An 18,653-nucleotide genomic window follows, 5' to 3' on the forward strand; every position below is an offset into this window, starting at 1 on the left:
TGCATTTTACTGTATTTATTTTAAATGTACCGCCCAAGTCGATAAAAGCCGGCCTTTCGTTATCGATGAGTACGCTTTCAGTCATAACAGTGACTCCCTTAGAGATGGCATTGATTTCGGTAACTGTTGGTCCGCCACATACAAAATCAAATGTTTTGTTACATTTAAAAAATGTTTAAACACTCTCCTTTTCGATTATTAGTAGAGAGTTATCATTTCTAAACATGACAGTTAATATAAATACATATATCAAACGCCTCGCCCCGTGACTTTGAACAATATATATCGCCAACGAAAACACATGCAACCATCGCCCATCTCTAGTCTCTCTTTTTGATGTCTTGTGCATTCGACATCGTTTAGTTTTGCTGTAAAATAGTAAGTTTATTGTGAAATATCAAACGCCAAGTGGTAGTAAACACTGAAAAGTCAAGGCAGTGAACCGATTTCTGCCAAGGCTTCGAATGAAACAACCAAATGTCAAACGGAAATATTTGGCATACATTTTTGCAAAACGCCATGTTGGCCGCTCAAACATAACCTCAACAAAAGCAAAATCTTATGTGGCCCGAAACTAATAAATTGTGATTCCAGGCGCAGACAAACGGCCGCGTAGAAAGTCAACGAAGATGTCGCGTTTCTTTGCCAACGGGTCCGAATCGGAGTCCGAGTCCAGCGAGGAGGAGATCCAAGCGACCAACTTCAACAAAGCCAGCGCCTTCGTAAGTACCGCCCAAATGTGAGTCTCATCCATTACTAATCTATTCCTTTCCGTGGCAAACAGCAATTCAGCGACGATGAGGAGGAGGTCAAGCGCGTGGTCCGCTCCACGAAGGAAAAGCGTTACGAGAACCTCACCAGCATCATCAAAACCATTCGCAACCACAAGAAGATCAAGGATATTCCCAATACCCTGAGCAGCTTCGAGGATCTGACGCGAGCCTACCAGAAGGCACTGCCGGTCATCTCAAAGGAGGAGAACGGCATTACGCCGCGATTTTACATTCGCTGCCTGGCCGAGCTGGAAGACTTCATAAACGAGGTGTGGGAGGATCGCGAGGGCAGGAAAAACCTTTCCAAGAACAACTCCAAGTCGCTGGGCACTTTGCGCCAGAAGGTACGCAAGTACATCAAGGACTTCGAGGACGATCTGTCGCGTTTCCGTGAAGCACCCGACCAGGAGAGCGAGGCCGAGGATGAGGTGGTTGCCCTGGAGAGCGACGGCGGCGATGCTGGCGATGACAGCGACGCCGGAGTGAAGCCTACAGAAGCGGCCCCGAAAGCTGTGAAGTCCGCGCCTGCAAAGGCTGCGCCCGCCGATGACGACGATTCCGATGACTCCATTGATTGGGACTCGGACTCTGAATCGGAGACCGAGTCCTCTGACGATGAGAACCAGTACCAGAACATGCGCGAGCGTTTCCTGAAGCGTACTACCGAAAAGGAGGAAAAGGACGACGACAAGAGGAAGGACAAGCGTAAGGAGCAGAAGACCAAGATCCGCAAGCGCGCCGAGGACGATGAGGATGGCGAGTGGGAGACCGTGGTCAAGGGCCATGTGGTAGAGAAGCCCAAGATGTTCGAAAAGGACGCAGAGATCGATGTTCCCCTAGTGCTGGCCAAGCTGTTGGAAATTATGTCGGCTCGCGGCAAGAAGCGCACCGATCGCCGTCTGCAGATCGATCTGCTCTTCGAGCTGAGGGACATCTCCGATCAGCACAACCTGGGAACCGCCGTCTCCGTAAAGATTCATTTCAACATCATTTCGGCTATCTACGATTACAACCAGAAGATTTCCGAGCCCATGAAGCTAGAGCACTGGGCCCTGCTTCTGGAGGTAATGCAGAGCATGATGAAGCTCTTGCTGGCCAACGCCGACATTATTATGAGCGAGAGCGTGGCCGAGGAGCATGAGGAGTACGCTACCTCGCCGTTTTATGTGAGGGGATGCCCACTGGCTGCCGTGGAGCGTCTGGATGACGAGTTTGTTAAACTGCTGAAGGAATGCGATCCACACTCCAATGACTACGTGTCCCGGCTGAAGGACGAGGTGAACGTGGTTAAGACTATTGAACTGGTGCTGCAGTATTTCGAGCGCTCTGGCACCAACAACGAGCGCTGTCGTATCTACCTGCGCAAGATCGAACATCTCTACTATAAGTTCGATCCGGAGGTGCTGAAGAAGAAGCGCGGTGAGCTGCCAGCCACTACCTCCACCTCCGTAGACGTGATGGATAAGCTGTGCAAATTCATCTACGCTAAGGACGATACGGATCGTATCCGTACTAGGGCCATCCTGGCGCACATCTACCATCATGCTATGCACGACAACTGGTTCCAGGCCCGTGATTTGGTGCTGATGTCTCATCTGCAGGACAACATTGATGCCGCCGATCCCGCCACCCGGATCCTGTACAACCGTATGATGGCCAATCTGGGTCTGTGTGCCTTCCGTCAGGGCAACGTCAAGGATGCGCACCACTGTCTGGTGGACTTGATGGTCACCGGCAAGCCCAAGGAGCTGCTCGCTCAAGGACTGCTGCCTCAGCGCCAGCACGAGCGATCTGCCGAGCAGGAGAAAATCGAGAAGCAACGCCAGATGCCATTCCATATGCACATCAACCTTGAGTTGCTTGAATGTGTCTATCTGGTGTCCGCTATGCTGCTCGAAATTCCTTACATTGCCGCCCATGAATTCGACGCTCGCCGCCGCATGATCAGTAAGACCTTCTACCAGCAGTTGCGTTCCTCGGAGCGTCAATCACTGGTGGGTCCACCAGAGTCGATGCGTGAGCACGTCGTGGCTGCCGCCAAGGCGATGCGTTGCGGCAACTGGCAAGCGTGCGCCAACTTCATCGTCAACAAGAAGATGAACACGAAAGTGTGGGACCTCTTCTACGAGTCCGATCGTGTGCGCGAAATGTTGACCAAGTTCATCAAGGAGGAATCGCTGCGCACTTACCTGTTCACCTACTCGAACGTCTACACCTCGATCAGCATTCCCTCGCTGGCGCAGATGTACGAGCTGCCCGTGCCGAAAGTGCACTCCATCATCAGTAAGATGATCATCAACGAGGAGCTCATGGCCAGCCTGGACGATCCATCCGAAACAGTGGGTATGCATCGTTCGGAGCCATCGCGTCTACAGGCCCTGGCCATGCAGTTCGTGGACAAGGTCACAAATCTGGTGGACGTCAACGAAAAGGTGTTCGACATGAAGCAGGGCAACTTCTTCCAGCGCGGCAACATGGGCAATCGCGGTGACCGTGGCTACAACCGCAACCAGAACAACCAGGGCGGCAATTGGCTCGGCCAGCGTCGGGATCGCAACAACCGCAACCGTAACCAGCGCGGGCACCACAAGAACAACCAAGATAGGCAGCAGCAGCAACAGCAACAAGTCCAAACCATCGACGAGGAGTAGACGTTGCCGCAACCTCAGCCTATCCTCTCCAGCGAGCGTTAGCTTAAACATCAGCAAAACTTAAACAGATTAAATTTGTAGCACTTCGACTATTAAAATGGAATGGCCATGGACAACACGTTGGGTAACATGCTTTCAGGCCTCCGATTCGGTTTTCGACTGGGTCGGAGGTCTGTTTTTATCAACCGTTGTAACCATTGCATATTGTTGTAGCCAAGTCACACGAACATTTGTTTAAGCGCTCATTACGTTAAATGATAATACCAATAACTACATTTTGTATGAACCCAAAAGTGAAAAAAAAAACCTTAAAAACAAGAGACAGAAAATCAGCGACTTTTATCAGGGGGTGTTACCAAATTTTTACCAACAACTCTTATTAAATGTATATGTATGAACAAGAGTATCATTTTAGTCGGCTATACATTTTGGATTTAAAAATTTAGAAAAATTAAGAATAGTATTTGAATTTCGATGACAAGCTTCGTTTTTTGCAAAACTTCGGATATCGATATGCTCTTTTTTCTCACATCTCTGAAACCTTTTCTTCAGTAGTACCGTTCCACGTACCATTGTCACATTTTTTCGGAACTCTTTCTAATAGGCATTATAAATTAAAACCAAAATATTATACCTAGTAAACAAATGAGCAGCGTTGGCGAGGATTGTAACGAACTGAAGCAGCAGTACGATGCCTGTTTCAACAGCTGGTTTTCGGAGCGCTTCCTAAAAGGTCAAACGGATGACTCAGCGTGTGCTCCGATATTCCGGGTTTATCAGGAATGCGTCAAGGTGAGCTAATGGGCTCCCTAACATCGTATGGTTTGACCAACCTGTTATCCCCAGCGCTCTATTAAGGAGAAGAAGATCGATTTACAGGAGATAGACCCGATCTTCGAGACCGGGCTAGAGGAGGATAATGCGAAAAAATCTGGTGCAAAACAGCAGCCGGCGGGCAAAAGCTGACCCCGTAAGCTGATCCATAAAGCCAACCTAATCCTCGCCAGCGTTCATTGGCTGCACACTCTACAAAATACACGTAAAGAGAATCATTTCGTAGAACTTTGACTGTTAATAGTATCATCATGAAACATAGTGTACTGATTTCGTTATAAGCAGTGTGCCTTTATTAAAATATATTAGATGTTCTTAAAGAATTGAAAATTCAAATTTCGATAACGCGTTCAGTTTCAACGAACCGTATATCGATATGCTGTAACCCACATCTCTGCTAGCTTATCTTTAGTATGACCCTCGCACAAACCATTCTCACATTTTTTCGGCTTATTATTCAATAGAGAAATTATAACTGAAACTCAAAGAGCTCCACTCCACAAATGAACAGCATTGGCGAGGATTGCAATGAGCTGAAGAAGCAGTACGACGCCTGCTTCAACAGCTGGTTCTCGGAAGGCTTCCTTAAGGGCCAGACAGATGACTCGGGCTGCGCGCCGATTTTCCGGGTCTATCAGGAGTGCGTCAAGGTAAGACCAAGTTTCAAGTTTCATCATCCAACTGGTTGACCCAACGTTTGACCTTTAGCGCGCCATGAGGGAGCAAAAGATCGAGCTGCGGGAGGTCGGATCTGAGTACTGCACCGGCTCGGAGTACGACAATGCGAGCAGTTCCGGCGGAAAGACGCAACACAAGACCAAAAGTTGACCCGTTACGCAGCTCCAGCATCCTGGCAACGGCCTTGAATCCACAGTGGGCCAGAACCCGGGACACAATGACCTCACCGGTAAACAGCGCCGGCACCAGAGTGGAGGAACAGCCTAGGTCTACCACGTACCAGAAGCAGCTTTGGTTTAGTTCCATGACTCGTATCCGTAGAGCTATACCTTATGTAAATTATTTAGTGAATGTTTTATATTTATAATTAAGTTCAAAAAGCGAACTATAAAAATTGTTATATTCAGACAACATCCGTCTTTGAGAGGTCGTTCACATTATTGGTCGTACAACGAAATATATTTAATCCATCTTAATGACGGTATGACATTACCGGTCTTTACGCTGATAATGTTGCTTATTGAAACCCAATTCATATAGGTCGTAAATTAATGGAGCAAGCAGATCAGAGTACTTACCCACTAAAGTCACTGATTCAATGATAAGGTGAAGCCATTTCACCTATAAAAAGGAGCATCCAAAGCTTCAGCCGCACAATCTAAAGTTAACTTGCAAATAATCAAGATGCAACTGCTGCCAGTCCTTGTGCTCCTCGCTCTCGTCTTCTGCGTCCCCTACGAAAGGTGGAGGATGACTACGTGCATGCCATATTAACGGCAGTTCTAAATGATCAGGAAACTCTAACCACAGGAAAATCTTTACGAAAAATCGATGCAACTACAGAACGAAAATAACCAAAACGAAAACTAGGGAATTAACGATGTATTTGTTAAAATCCAAAGCGAAGCTGATGCCGAAGTGGGTGAATTATTGGCAACCGTTTCTAGTTTTATCTGAAACATGTATGAATGTTTTCTGGCTTAAAAACTAAGTTTCACTGTCACAGTTAAACCAAAAACACAACTAATAAAAACTGTTTTTAGTGATGAAACTGCGACAGCAGACAATAGAAACTTAAAAACCTACACAACTTTATGCTTTAAGATTAGGTGGGAAGAACATTCACTTGCCACCGGCAGTGAATTTGGAGAGCTTTTCCAGAAGACCAATGTAGGAAGTGTGCTCATGGGCAGTGGCTAGGTCCGACAGTTTCTCCGCAAACTCCTGACTGATGCCTTTCTCCTCCAGCAAGTTGATCAGCAAGTCGTACAAGTAACCGTCAAGCACGTCGCCTGCGACGGCGTAGACCTTATCGTTCCACTCGCCCTCGAAGATGGCCAATTCATCAATGGAGAAGACATCGTCTGAAAGGTAAGCGCGGTGTTATCAGTGAATCAAATAAATTTCTGTCAAAGTACTCACTGTACTCGCCCTCCTGAGCTTCGCCTTGAAGGAAGCTGCAGGTAAAGGACAGTGTAGAGTTGCCCTTGATGATGTCCACCTCGAACTGGGGCTTGCTCCTCATTTCACCGAGATCCGGCTTGTCAGCATTGGGGTTAATTTCGGGCTCCTCCTCGCTGTCCACCGTATGGTTCACATTGAAGCTGACCACCACCTTTTCCTTATCCGTCTGTTTGGTGAGCTCCACATCGGCGCCGGTCAGTTTTACGGCGAATCCGTCCAGGGTGCTTGGCACCGTCTTGCCCTTTTGCACCTTGCGCTCGGCCACAATCTCCTCGGTGAGGAACTCCACCAGTTCCTTCTCACCTGGGGATAAACAAAGCGTTTAATTTTCAGTATTTTGGTCAACATTTCGTCACCCCACGTTTGAGGTTATGTAACCGGCGGCATGGACCACCCATGTAAGAATTTGGTGAGTTAACTTACATTTGGTGTGCACGTTGCAGCCGCACGTGCAATTAATGCTGGGTTTGTGGAGATTCAACACGGTTACATGATCGGATCCTCCGGCTGTTACCGGCTTCTTGGTCATGTGCCACAGGCTTCGGGTGAAATCGCGCTTGCCCAGGGATCCAGCACTGGAGCTGGCCAGAGCGGCAAATCGCATGGTCGCTGTCCTCAGGCTGTTCATTTTGTTATATAACCGTGAATTGGTCTTTTTTACTTTAATTAAACAGAGAAATGTGCAACACGCCAAGAGTGTAATGCCTGGTGTGACCGTTGAATCTTATTCTGAAAATCACGCTGCTGATGTATTGTAGAGCCATATCCGAAGTTATCGATCATTTTTCGGCGCGAAACACTTTATCGTAAACTATTCAAATTATAAAACTCGTCTTTATTGGAAAACTTATTGATTTAAATAAATATAAAAAAACAATATTTGCTGTAAAAATTCAATGTTTCATAAATCCGAACTTAACACCAATTCACAAAATAAAGATTTTGTAAACCAACCAATTAAAAGCCCACTTCGAGTTATGAAAAAAATGACGACTTTATTAGATTTACGAATTGCTTATCGGATGTATACAACAATATACACATTACAAGACATACATAGTAATAAAAACTAAACACCATGATGGGTTTTCTCTGGTTCTTGATCCTCCGAGCGGAAGACCCTTTCCTACGCAATATTATCATGCTTGCAATCAGACTCTTTCGTCATATATATCATTGTTTTTCAACCAAAAGGCATATCATTTCATCTTTCTAAAATTTCAATAAAATCTATCACAATATGAGAAATTTATCATTACATTACGTTTTTTTTTTTGTAAGATTTAAAAATATTTTATATATAGCTTTTTTCGGGATTTTCAATTTTTAAGACTTTCTTATGTTAAGATTTAGACATTAGAAGTACATATACGTATAAAAATATATTAATTACGATGAAAATTGCATTTTACACGTTTTAAAAATAAAATTGCCATTGTACATTGTATTTATGCAACTTCTTTAGTGGGACGGACAACAGCTTAGAAGTTAAACATAAAATTATTAAAATGCGGATTTACGTTCATTGCCAACGAAGCTCATTATTTCCATGCAAAGCTTACAAGTTTAGCGTTAAGGCCTAGATTCGACACGATTTTATACTATTTATAAGGCTTGCTGTTGTTGCAGTGTTCATTTATTTTCGCTTGTGCGTATTTCCATCATGATGATGTGGGGGCTGCGGTGTCAGTTCTTATCAAACAGCCTCATAGAAGTTATCTTCGTTCCTTAGCCTAGTTCGTACTTTTAATTACATTCTATGTTCAATTCCTTATTGAGCTTATGTTAGATACAATTTTACGCTTTTGTTAGCCACAAAGCATAGAGCTTTAAAGTCTATGTCGCATTCTGTTAGTTCGCCACAAAACAAACTCATATAGAAAAATTAATCATTCAGTCTAACAAAATACTTGTTGAATATTCGATTGAATTTCGAGAATTAATTGGGGCTGGTCCGCTTCGGGTTCGACTTCGGTATGCATGATATGTGATTAAATTTGTACAGCTCTAATATTTGCAAAGATTATACATTAAGGGTACACATAAGGGGCGACACAATCGGGCTGCGTAGCCAAGAGCCGGCACTCCTATTTTGGACAGCAAAGGTCGACGTCAGGGGAATGCGGAATGCTTCGGTTAGCTCCAGGCTGTGGCAGCCCGCACACTACGTTGTCAATAAATGTAACTAAATTTTGCCAAAGTAAATAAGCTTACGCAAATTTTACATCAAATTAAATTACAATACAAGCTAAGTAAAAAAGACGCAACAGCTTCTGCTCCCTATCTTTCAGATGCGTTTCAAACGCATCCGACACTGTCGTTTACATTATTCGCGGATTGGGTGGGGGGTTACTATAACTAACAGCAACATAAACAACGAAAATATGTTTTAGAGTATAGAAATTCGACTAATTTTGCAGTTGGCTGCCGTTGCAAGCCCACTAGATGTATGTGCGTTTCACTTTCGTCAGCGTTGACGTTTTGCAAGGCAACTCTTTTTCCAAATGTTCCGTGGAGTTTTTGCACTCATGACTCCGATCCTTTTCTAAATCCAGATTAGGTGTTTTTTGTGTGGTCGTGTAGGCATTGGAGCCCATTAACAGATTGATATCTTTGCCAGTATTTTGATGTTTAAATTGCCTGTTAAAACCATTTAATTAGAATTGACCAATGTGGAATTATATTTTCCAAGATAAAACTTACATTGGCTTGCCGAAATGATTGCGGTGACTTTCATCCATTTGGGCCTCCATCAGGCGGCTCTTAGCCTTCACACAGCATATTCCGGCGATGCCACCCACGAGGAAGGTAAAGAAAACGACAGTTGTAAGTAGCATGAAGCTGGGCGTTGAAGCCTTTTTGATTTCATCTACACTGGCCATAGATTTCTGGGGATCTGTCGAGGAAATGCGTTTATTAAACCACAATATTCCTAGAAAAATAAATGTTAGTACTAACCGTTCAAATTGGGCATAATATCGTCGGGATCCATGGACGTTAGGGTGATCTTGTTCAAACCAAAGTCATCGCCACCAGTTGGCTGTTGATCTAAGCTTGGCTGATTGCCCTGCGACGAGCCCACATTGGAGTACAAAAGTTTCTGCTCCTCTGTCGGCGGTGGAGCCATGGTAACAAAGCTTACTGTCTCCGCACCGGGTGCATCTCGGGGAATGTGAGGACATTGCGAGGCAGCGGCTTTCTTGGTGCTATTCAAGCTTTGCAGATAAGTCTTTGTTCCGAACTTATGCTGACTCGTAGCCAAGTTCTTGCATTCGTGTGTCTGAAAGTCCCAGGCGCAAATGGGATCCTGGAGACTTAGGCAGCCCAGACAGTCGACAATGTGAGAGCAGTGGTGCAGGGGCACGCTAACCAAGCTGCCATCGCTAACCACAACCAACGAGTTCTTCGACGTGGAGATCACCAACTCCCTAATGGGCGTTCCAAGTGGAAGAACCTGCATCTCTGATATAACCACTGTCTTCAGGCGATCAACAGTTGAGTTCGGGTGAGTGCTCAGTATATTGATGAACTTGGTCACCTTGCCGTCGTCGGTGCCACTGTATATAACATCGTAGAAAGCACCACTTAGGGACTTTACCTGCGGATGCACTGCGATCGCAGTAAGTCGGTGGTGCAGATTCACCTTGGTCAGTAGCGGACGACCGTGCACTGCCGGCACAGCCTCCTCCATCAACGGATGGTTCTTAATGAAATTAACCGCTATGCTGGTCAGGGTTCTAGAGTCCTCTACGCACTGTCCTGGACGTGGTTTCGGCACTTGCTCACGCTCCACTGGCAGCCAATGGGACTGTGAATCCTTCTGCGACTTGAACTCTCCATCAAAAGCGGCCAGTATATCATCTACGTTAAAGGCGCATACGGCCGAGCCGGGAATGGCATTCACAGAGGTGGTGAAGACAGCATAAATCAGTGACTTGGATCCGCTTTCCACAATCGGACTAATGGCCTCTGTAATGGAGTTTGCAACAATTGAGATTATAATCTTTGTAAAGAATATCCAAAACGTCTATTAAAACTTACGGATTTCGTCAAAATAGAACGGAAACTCGCCGGGCACCGAGCAGTTGAGTCGCGCCTTCAGAAAAGAAGTCCAACTCTTGCCGTGACTGTAGGGACCACCTCTATCGTTCTTGCAAACCCTGGCGACGCGCGAATAGACGGCCTTGCCAAAGTTCATGACTTCCATTGAGAGTTCGCGGAAGAAGAACAGCACGTAACCGTTGCGCTCGATGGCGCCAACAAAGTCCGGCTGGTTGAGTTGCTTGAGATCATATTGTTCGGTACGCAGGTTCTCCCTGTAGATGAGGGGATCTCCGCCCGAAAAATCCGCCACGGTGGCGCTGTACAAATGCCCGTCGGCGAAGGCGTACGTGCTGTTGTGGGCGGGGCTGTAGGGGCACAGGCCCTGGGCCTCCACATCCCGGCTAACTTCGTAGGGCATGGCATGGGCGTGACCAGCAGAGCCGGCCTCCTCGGATGACACTTCCACCGGCGTGTAGTGACGACAGCGCGGCTTATACGAATTGGTGCCGCAGAGCAGCACCTCGCCATTGGGACGCAGTGCATAGACGCGAAGGTAGTTATGGCAATCCCGCTCGTGCTTCCCCTTAAGGGCACACAGCTCCCGGTCGGCATCCGTGCTGTGCCACTCCAGACGCTTAATCTCCTTCAGGCCATTTAGGCTTACATTGTAGATGACGTCCCTGCAAATCGAGATAGAGAACAATTGAATTAGCAAATGCGGGAATTAATTCGCCGATGGCGTGTGCCTGCCCAGAATGTGGAATGGAATGGAAGCCAGCCAAGTACGGTGACCAAAAATAAACGACAAAAAACCCGTGAGTTTAGAGCTTCGTGTTTGACTGAACAGTGACGGTTAAAGTTATAGTTTTGAATAAAAACTTAATATTATAAACTATCGATACTACTTTCTTTTGGCTTAAATACATTTGCAAATACAGCCTTAGCCTTAAGCAACGATTTTTCGACATTTCATATAATTTTAGTAATTAAAAGCTTAAGGTAAACACTTGGTAGCAAGTTTTACAATTAATAAACAACGTGTTTTTTCTTTAGCGACATCCCAGGGTTTTCTTTATTATTTCTTTACTTTGCATTAGAGCTTTTTCAAGACCACACTGCTATTATTTTGACCGCATCTGTTTTTACGCCCCGCCGACAATCATATCCCAAGGTTGCCTGTGTGCAAATAATTAGAACTTGTACACAATTGTATAATTCAGCGTTTTAAGTGGCTAATTATTGTTGCTGCTAATTTGTTGCTATGTTCTTTATGGCACCAGCAAGTCTGGGGCGCAGGAAAAATATGATAGATCGAAAGCTGGTTTGCATTTGTCGGTCCATTTCAGATCGCCAATAGCTGACCATTAGTCACTCAAATGGTAGTTTGCGTGGCTCTCATTTAAATGAAGTCTATGTGTAATTATAAAATGTATAAATATGCAATTTTATATATATATATGTATATGATTTCAATTTATCAATGTATACACTTCATTGAAACGTGATAAAAAAAATGCCTTCTGACTTAACTTTGCTCATGAGCAATATAATTATATGGATGAAGCTGAGCAAGTGTTATTTATTCCAGACCTTTGTATCTCGCCAATGCCAAATCACTTCGACTTCCCGGAAAGGGAATGAGAAATGCTAGATTTGCACTTGCCACTAATGAAAAACGAATACCAATCCAAGCATCCAATAAATCGGTAGAGTATAGAGTAATGCCAAATGGCGGGCTAATTATTCCGCGAATCGAACGCTGTATAATTGTGTTTTTATAAATATTTAAACGTGTTCGTGCCAAGTTTATTTGCGCACAGGTAGCTCGCTCGGTAGCGGGAACTTTTTTATTGTTTGCCAGAAATCAAAGCGATCGTAAAAGAATGTAAAAGAAATCCACTCACTTGGCACCAACTAGAACAAACTCATCGTTGTGGTCCAAAATCTTGAAATAGTCCGTCGAGTTGCCTATGAAATGGGCTAGGACTTTGTCTTGTTCTGCAAAGAGAGAAAGAAGCAAAATGAAATGTTATTAACTGCTGCGATTATATAACTTGTGCTTTTACTCGTGTTTTTTTTTTTTTTTTTTTTTGAGATCTTGCACAAATTCATTTAAATTTCTGTTTAACTCGATTCAGAGGAAATGCTAGTGCTTGTTGCTGCGGGCATTGCGAAAATTCCGCCTGATAAGCATAAGCAGCTTGGAAAATCAGAGCTTAGCGTACACAGCCTCGCTTTTGCCATTGATAAACCAGCAGCAACAAGAGCGGAAAGCAAAGACCCAAACAAATGACACAAATAAACAAATAGTTATGAAGTTAGATTGGAGAAGGAGACTTCCAACTGCCACATACTTGTTTGCAAATCAGGCCGCACGTCGGGCATCCAACCTGCCACGATCGTCAGGCCGGATAAGGTGATCAGCAGTATCATGGGTATCGCATTAATTAACATCGCCGCCGATGAAGGTCTGCTCTTGGAGCTCATTCTGCTGGCTTGTAGTAGATGCGCGAAACTAGTACTCCACTGCTCCTCCGAAGTCTGATGATTCAGCTGCTTTTTGCTCGTGGTGCCAATGGGGCTGCCTGGCTGGCTGGTTGGATGGCTGGCCTCTCCGACTGCTTTTAATCACTGACGCCTCGCATTCTGATGTCCGATGTCTGCCATTGTCGCCGATAGTTGTGCTGATTACTGGTGTTATTGTCGCTGCTGCTGCTGCTGCTGCTTCAGCATCTGGCTATAAGTATTCGAGTGTCAGCGACAACGACCCAATGATTTACGCCCAGCAGAACCACTTGTTGGTTTTATTTTAATGCAATTAGCTGCTGGTGGCAAAAGGGAAAACGCAAAACCTGCAATTGAAAAAAACGATGGCAAAAGGTGTGTTAGAAAATTATTAGAATGTTTTCAGTGAGCCGCGACGAGTGCAATATCATTTATCGAGCGAGCGCAAAATCAGTGAACTTTTGACTAATCAAACCGAAACACAGTATGTAAGTTGGCCAAAGAGCACGTAGACAGCAATCGTGTTTGATTTGAAACGCATAAAAATTTTGTTTATATCCGCCATTAATTTGTTTGTTTGTCATTTGGGTTTCCCCTTTGTCTTGAATCTGCTTTTATTACCGAATCAGATAATTAAATCCACTTATATAACGGCTACTTGTGAATTCTGCACACTTTCTTCTCGCCAGTTTCTTTCCGGCTTACTTGTGTTTTGTGTCTTGTGTTTTCGGCTGTTTTCGTTTTGTTGTTTTATTTTATTTTTACTATCATGAGTTTGAGCAGCGGACCGCGAACCGAACGTGGGCTAGACTCAATGAGCACTGAACACCGAAATGAGCATGAAATGCGAAAAAGCAAACAACGTAAGGCAACCGCCCACGCTTTGAGAGCCACTGGCGAGCAGTTTGAGCAGCACTTGCTGCTGTCCCTCTCGCTCCACCTCCTTCGATATCCCTCTCCGTCTGCCTCTCTGCTACAGCAAATCCTCCCTATGTAGAACACATTCTAAAGGGCGTCGGAAAAACCCAGGGTGAAAAGTGTTTATCTTCCCATCTTCATGGGCACTTAACTTCTTCTGCGTATCGCGCCTTGGACTCCCTTAAATTTGGAACATACAAAACTTGGGTTCTAAAATGTTTTTAATCACACAGAATTTTTTTGGGCGTTTAGGATGATTTATTTCCTATGAAGAATGGGTATTTTTAAGTTTACTCAACTTACTGATTAAACTCGTTAATTTTTATTTATTATTTTTTATTATTTAATGTACAAAAAATTCGCCGCCATTTTGGCTTTAGTCATGCGAAAATTGAAATTGAGGGAAGCCTTACACTTAACTTCTGCGTATCGCGCCTTGGACTCCCTTAAATTTGGAACATACAAAACTTGGGTTCTAAAATGTTTTTAATCACACAGAATTTTTTTGGGCGTTTAGGATGATTTATTTCCTATGAAGAATGGGTATTTTTAAGTTTACTCAACTTACTGATTAAACTCGTTAATTTTTATTTATTATTTTTTATTATTTAATGTACAAAAAATTCGCCGCCATTTTGGCTTTAGTCATGCGAAAATTGAAATTGAGGGAAGCCTTACACTTAACTTCTGCGTATCGCGCCTTGGACTCCCTTAAATTTGGAACATACAAAACTTGGGTTCTAAAATGTTTTTAATCACACAGAATTTTTTTGGGCGTTTAGGATGATTTATTTCCTATGAAGAATGGGTATTTTTAAGTTTACTCAACTTACTGATTAAACTCGTTAATTTTTATTTATTATTTTTTATTATTTAATGTACAAAAAATTCGCCGCCATTTTGGCTTTAGTCATGCGAAAATTGAAATTGAGGGAAGCCTTACACTTAACTTCTGCGTATCGCGCCTTGGACTCCCTTAAATTTGGAACATACAAAACTTGGGTTCTAAAATGTTTTTAATCACACAGAATTTTTTTGGGCGTTTAGGATGATTTATTTCCTATGAAGAATGGGTATTTTTAAGTTTACTCAACTTACTGATTAAACTCGTTAATTTTTATTTATTATTTTTTATTATTTAATGTACAAAAAATTCGCCGCCATTTTGGCTTTAGTCATGCGAAAATTGAAATTGAGGGAAGCCTTACTGTATGATTCCCAATCCCAACCAATATTCCGCGTCCTGGCTGACGACATGTCGTGTTTTCCGAGCATGACTCATGCCGCCAGCCTGGTTTTCCTGCCTTTGTTGGGAATCACGTGCGGTATTTTCCGCCAATTTCCCTCCTAATCAGCGCTGAACTACGATTTTCAGGACGTGCCGCTGTCACTCTACAACTGACTACTTTTCCATATTTTTCCCCGCGGCGAACACCGGACATTCGAGCAGATACATAGGTGTGTTTTCCTCATTCACACACACACGTAATTTCCATGCGGGTTTTCAGGTTTTCAGTTGGTTTTCGGTTCTTTTTTTCTCAAGACGCACACTCGAATGTTATAGTTTCTCACGCACCCAAAAAGTCGGTGGGTTACACATGGACAACTTTTACCTACCGACGATTCGGATCGGTTTGGCTGGGATCTCCGATAAATGGCTTTATTGGCCAATTGAAGGTCGGTGGCAACAAGTAGTTGTTGTAGTGTTTCGCTCAATGAATTCGGTTGATTCGTGGTGGTGGTCTGCATCGTATCATCGTATCGTGTTCGTCTTTCATTTACCTAAGCGAAGGTTTTTTCACGGCTCAGCCGCCAGAGTTACAAGTCACAGGTCAAGTGACCTGCGGCCCATCTTCTTGGCCGCTTTAATGCCCTCAAATGATGGGGGTTGGCCTCAAGAACCCACGTATGAGAAATGCCATAAAAGTGCATAATAAATAATATAAATTACATTTGAATACCCTCTTCAGCGGCACAATTTATCACTCCGTTTTGCGGCTTAGTGAGCGGAGAAATCAGCGAATGGTACCGACCGCCACTTGGGGTACTTCTTCTTTTAGTTGTAGCCCAGTGGAGCCACTTACAGAAATAATCAGTCATCTAGGAATAAAGACAGCTAATTAACACCTTTTCTGGGGCACCTAGATCTCAGCAACTTGGTTCTACTCTCTGCTGTAGTTAGAAAGGTCTTAGTCGTACATATATCTATTCTTGACCTTAAATATTATTGCTACATAGGGTATTTTGCTTATCGAGGTGACCACACTTGGAACCGGCGTTTTCGTAAGTTTTCATTAATTTTTTAGTGGCGTTCTCATATTTCACAAAGCCACACACTTGGGTTCAATGCCAGGAAGTCCGTTCCGCTTCTGGCAGCCCATAAAAATACAGATACAATTATGCTAGTCCCACAAAAAACTGACCGTCTGGCGCTAAATTAATGAGCTCACATTCGAGATCAAGTTACGAATGTGTGCCACTATTTTTGGGATAGTTGGGTGGCACGCCCGACCACCACCTCCCCGCTGATAAGCATGGGTTCTGAAGAGTTGCGAGATAACAGCCTCATCAAGATAAGGGTGAAAAGTATGTCACGTTTGACACTTGTTGCCGCTCCCTTTTTTTACCTCATCTTTTTTTTTCTGTTTTTTCCTGCGTGTGGGAAGCCCGACAAAAACATGTTAAATCGAGATACGTTTTTTTCGAGTGATAGAGTGAACATCTAAGAACTGGCAGGGTTCCTTGCTACAGACGTGATCAATACAAAATTGATTTCAGCGTGTAGTTATTAGATATGCACCGCTTACAATCGTCCGCCCACGGTAGAAAACGTATGAGACAGTGAAGCCCCGCTGAGTTGAATTACAGCCCGTAATAAAACACTTTTGTCAGATAATGTCCAATTACAAAGTGATCGGGGATTTATGAAAGTTCCTTATCCGTTTAATAATCATTTACTTAAAGACCATCATAACTACATTTCATTTACTTAAATGTATGAGTCTTGATATCCCAATTATATTTTCTGATACTACTTGTATTACTTAGCAGGACGTGGGAAAGCAGTTTTTCGAGCAAATCAGTTTTCCCAAGCAGGGTTGAACTGATTTTAAGGCTTTTAGCTTCACCGTTTAGGTAATGAGCAGTTTAAATTGCATTACATACATTAAATTTAGCAGTTTTTTTAGTGATCTATCTATCTATCTTGTGATCGCCTTCCGAAAGAATTTCTTAAGAAAACGTAGTAATAAGACTTCCCTTGTTTGTATGAAACCCACTTGAGGATTCTAATTTGTTTTTCTTACTCGAAGAATGCCCACTGTACAACCCGTTTGGGTCCGTGGGCGTTTTCATTAAGCCGAACGTAGTGCCAACAGGTGGATTCTAGTGGCGTATAGTGGATGTTGCCTTTTGGAGCCCGACTGGCTGCCAGCTTTGGTGGAGCTTGGACTCTGATCTGATGTAATGACACTCTGCATGTAGTGTGTATATATTTTTTTTAATGAATAATTATCAATTGTGGAGTCTGTTTTCTTTTGTTAAACCGCTATCGGCGGAGGTTCATTGCTCTGTTCTGTTTTTCTTATTTTCCACTTATCAAATAAAAAAAAACGGAACAGACATGGTCTGTAGGATAGATTTATCACCGGACTTCCGATGTTTGGTGAATCATGTAGACGAACCAGTTTACTATATATTTAGATGATTCAGCCCATTTTTTTTTTTGTTTGATTTTTTGGAGAGGCGTAATTATGGCGCGACAAGTTTTTAGTTTTTCCTTTTTAAATTTTCATTCACAAAACACAGAGGCCGCAAATGTGGGTGTTGTTTACGGGGGTCAATTTGGACAGCCTGCACCGCAGTGGGGTTAAGTGGGACGCGTTCCAGTTTTGGCCACTTGAAATGAGGGGGGAAAACGCACTTTGGAAATTGGGAACACGGGCTGGAACTTGTGCATACGTCTGTATGTAAATGCAACTTCCATTTGCCGTTTACCGTTGCAGCTCAGTGGTAAATTGATTAGGCTGCTAATCGATTCGATTCTATTTCTTTTTGGACATCAGAACCATAAACCCGTTTTACAGTTCCACAGACAAGCGAACTGCGACCACCGCCTGTCTCGCGCATGAAAAACAAGTCCGATATATTCACCTGTAGCTACGCGTCACTTCTAAGCTGGCTAACTCTTTTGCTTCAGCTTCTTTTGCCACTTATTATCCGCTTCTCTTTTCGACTCGACTCGATTCGACTCAACTTTACTTTACCACTTTGGCTGCTGTTTACAGCCAACATGCACGCACACACACACACTCACACTCAATGATTTATTTTCTTGTATTACTTGTTTCTTATGTTGCTTTATACATGTTGTTGGTTTTGTTGTTTCTGCTGCTGCTGCTGCATGCGCATAAATTAAGGGGGCGAGAGCGAGAGGGCAGAGCAACACACGTCTGTACACAATGAAAACCTGTTTGTTGCTTTTTATGCTTCCAGTGCGTCTCTTTTGGGTGTGTTGTTGTTGCCTGGAGGTGAGAGACGCTATGCGGGGGTTGTCTTTGGGGATAGAAAACACTGTTTCGGGCACTCGAGGTTTGCACAAAATCCTTTTCGATCGAATCCTTTGCCAACAGGCTGCATTAGATCAGCTTTTCAACTCACCAAAATTCATAAAAACATTTAAATAAACGATCAAATTAAGCGAAAAACACGGAACACGAAAAAAGTGTATACAACTTCACTGATCGACGGCCATTTTAAAAGTGACCGCAGCGGGCCACCCAAAATA

At 43.7% G+C, this 18,653-nt stretch overlaps 5 protein-coding genes across 8 annotated transcripts; 3 read left to right on the forward strand and 2 right to left on the reverse strand.

Annotated features, from left to right (window-relative positions):
• Window positions 1-280: 280 nt before the first annotated feature.
• On the forward strand, window positions 281-3,753 carry LOC6609646 (eukaryotic translation initiation factor 3 subunit C). The gene is made up of 3 exons (XM_002034284.2): window positions 281-378; window positions 595-722; window positions 785-3,753. Exons 2-3 carry the CDS (start codon window positions 630-632, stop codon window positions 3,422-3,424), a joined length of 2,733 nt encoding a protein of 910 aa, XP_002034320.1. The 5' UTR covers window positions 281-378; window positions 595-629; the 3' UTR covers window positions 3,425-3,753.
• Window positions 3,754-3,966: 213 nt separating this feature from the next.
• Window positions 3,967-4,578, forward strand: LOC6609647 (TP53-regulated inhibitor of apoptosis 1). The gene is made up of 2 exons (XM_002034285.2): window positions 3,967-4,216; window positions 4,271-4,578. Exons 1-2 carry the CDS (start codon window positions 4,070-4,072, stop codon window positions 4,388-4,390), a joined length of 267 nt encoding a protein of 88 aa, XP_002034321.1. The 5' UTR covers window positions 3,967-4,069; the 3' UTR covers window positions 4,391-4,578.
• A 51-nt stretch (window positions 4,579-4,629) lies between these two features.
• Window positions 4,630-5,349, forward strand: LOC6609648 (TP53-regulated inhibitor of apoptosis 1). Its single transcript, XM_002034286.2, has 2 exons — window positions 4,630-4,908; window positions 4,967-5,349. Exons 1-2 carry the CDS (start codon window positions 4,762-4,764, stop codon window positions 5,084-5,086), a joined length of 267 nt encoding a protein of 88 aa, XP_002034322.1. The 5' UTR covers window positions 4,630-4,761; the 3' UTR covers window positions 5,087-5,349.
• A 454-nt stretch (window positions 5,350-5,803) lies between these two features.
• Window positions 5,804-7,116, reverse strand: LOC6609649 (complement component 1 Q subcomponent-binding protein, mitochondrial). Its single transcript, XM_002034287.2, has 3 exons — window positions 6,824-7,116; window positions 6,359-6,703; window positions 5,804-6,300 (listed from the first exon to the last, which is right to left on the reverse strand). The coding sequence occupies exons 1-3, from the start codon at window positions 7,026-7,028 to the stop codon at window positions 6,059-6,061; spliced, it is 792 nt and encodes a 263-aa protein (XP_002034323.1). The 5' UTR covers window positions 7,029-7,116; the 3' UTR covers window positions 5,804-6,058.
• Window positions 7,117-7,375: 259 nt separating this feature from the next.
• On the reverse strand, window positions 7,376-18,614 carry LOC6609650 (semaphorin-1A). Of its 4 annotated transcripts, none has more exons than XM_032717166.1 (7): window positions 18,527-18,614; window positions 12,799-13,296; window positions 12,349-12,442; window positions 10,442-11,124; window positions 9,359-10,369; window positions 9,104-9,296; window positions 7,376-9,040 (listed from the first exon to the last, which is right to left on the reverse strand). In XM_032717166.1, the coding sequence occupies exons 2-7, from the start codon at window positions 12,929-12,931 to the stop codon at window positions 8,842-8,844; spliced, it is 2,313 nt and encodes a 770-aa protein (XP_032573057.1). In that variant the 5' UTR covers window positions 12,932-13,296; window positions 18,527-18,614; the 3' UTR covers window positions 7,376-8,841. The 4 variants fall into 4 exon arrangements, with proteins under 4 accessions (XP_032573057.1, XP_032573058.1, XP_032573056.1 ...); XM_032717167.1 differs by lacking the exon at window positions 18,527-18,614 and adding an exon at window positions 13,655-13,762; XM_032717165.1 differs by lacking the exon at window positions 18,527-18,614 and adding an exon at window positions 13,571-13,762.
• Between the last annotated feature and the right edge of the window lie 39 nt (window positions 18,615-18,653).

Source organism: Drosophila sechellia, chromosome 2R, assembly GCF_004382195.2.
Source record: "Drosophila sechellia strain sech25 chromosome 2R, ASM438219v1, whole genome shotgun sequence".
Taxonomy (NCBI): domain Eukaryota; kingdom Metazoa; phylum Arthropoda; class Insecta; order Diptera; family Drosophilidae; genus Drosophila; species Drosophila sechellia.

Excerpts from the sequence above, each read along its gene's own strand:
- LOC6609646 (XM_002034284.2), top strand. The coding sequence starts at position 630 with ATGTCGCGTTTCTTTGCCAACGGGTCCGAATCGGAGTCCGAGTCCAGC. Across the intron at positions 723-784 it reads TCAACAAAGCCAGCGCCTTC|CAATTCAGCGACGATGAGGA; the intron begins GTAAGTACCGCC and ends CGTGGCAAACAG.
- LOC6609649 (XM_002034287.2), bottom strand. The coding sequence starts at position 7,028 with ATGAACAGCCTGAGGACAGCGACCATGCGATTTGCCGCTCTGGCCAGC. Across the intron at positions 6,704-6,823 it reads CTGCAACGTGCACACCAAAT|GTGAGAAGGAACTGGTGGAG; the intron begins GTAAGTTAACTC and ends GTTTATCCCCAG. Across the intron at positions 6,301-6,358 it reads AGCTCAGGAGGGCGAGTACA|ACGATGTCTTCTCCATTGAT; the intron begins GTGAGTACTTTG and ends CTTACCTTTCAG.
- LOC6609647 (XM_002034285.2), top strand. The coding sequence starts at position 4,070 with ATGAGCAGCGTTGGCGAGGATTGTAACGAACTGAAGCAGCAGTACGAT. Across the intron at positions 4,217-4,270 it reads TTTATCAGGAATGCGTCAAG|CGCTCTATTAAGGAGAAGAA; the intron begins GTGAGCTAATGG and ends TGTTATCCCCAG.
- LOC6609648 (XM_002034286.2), top strand. The coding sequence starts at position 4,762 with ATGAACAGCATTGGCGAGGATTGCAATGAGCTGAAGAAGCAGTACGAC. Across the intron at positions 4,909-4,966 it reads TCTATCAGGAGTGCGTCAAG|CGCGCCATGAGGGAGCAAAA; the intron begins GTAAGACCAAGT and ends TTTGACCTTTAG.
- LOC6609650 (XM_032717166.1), bottom strand. The coding sequence starts at position 12,931 with ATGAGCTCCAAGAGCAGACCTTCATCGGCGGCGATGTTAATTAATGCG. Across the intron at positions 12,443-12,798 it reads GCGGCCTGATTTGCAAACAA|AACAAGACAAAGTCCTAGCC; the intron begins GTATGTGGCAGT and ends CTCTCTTTGCAG. Across the intron at positions 9,297-9,358 it reads TATTATGCCCAATTTGAACG|ATCCCCAGAAATCTATGGCC; the intron begins GTTAGTACTAAC and ends TTTCCTCGACAG.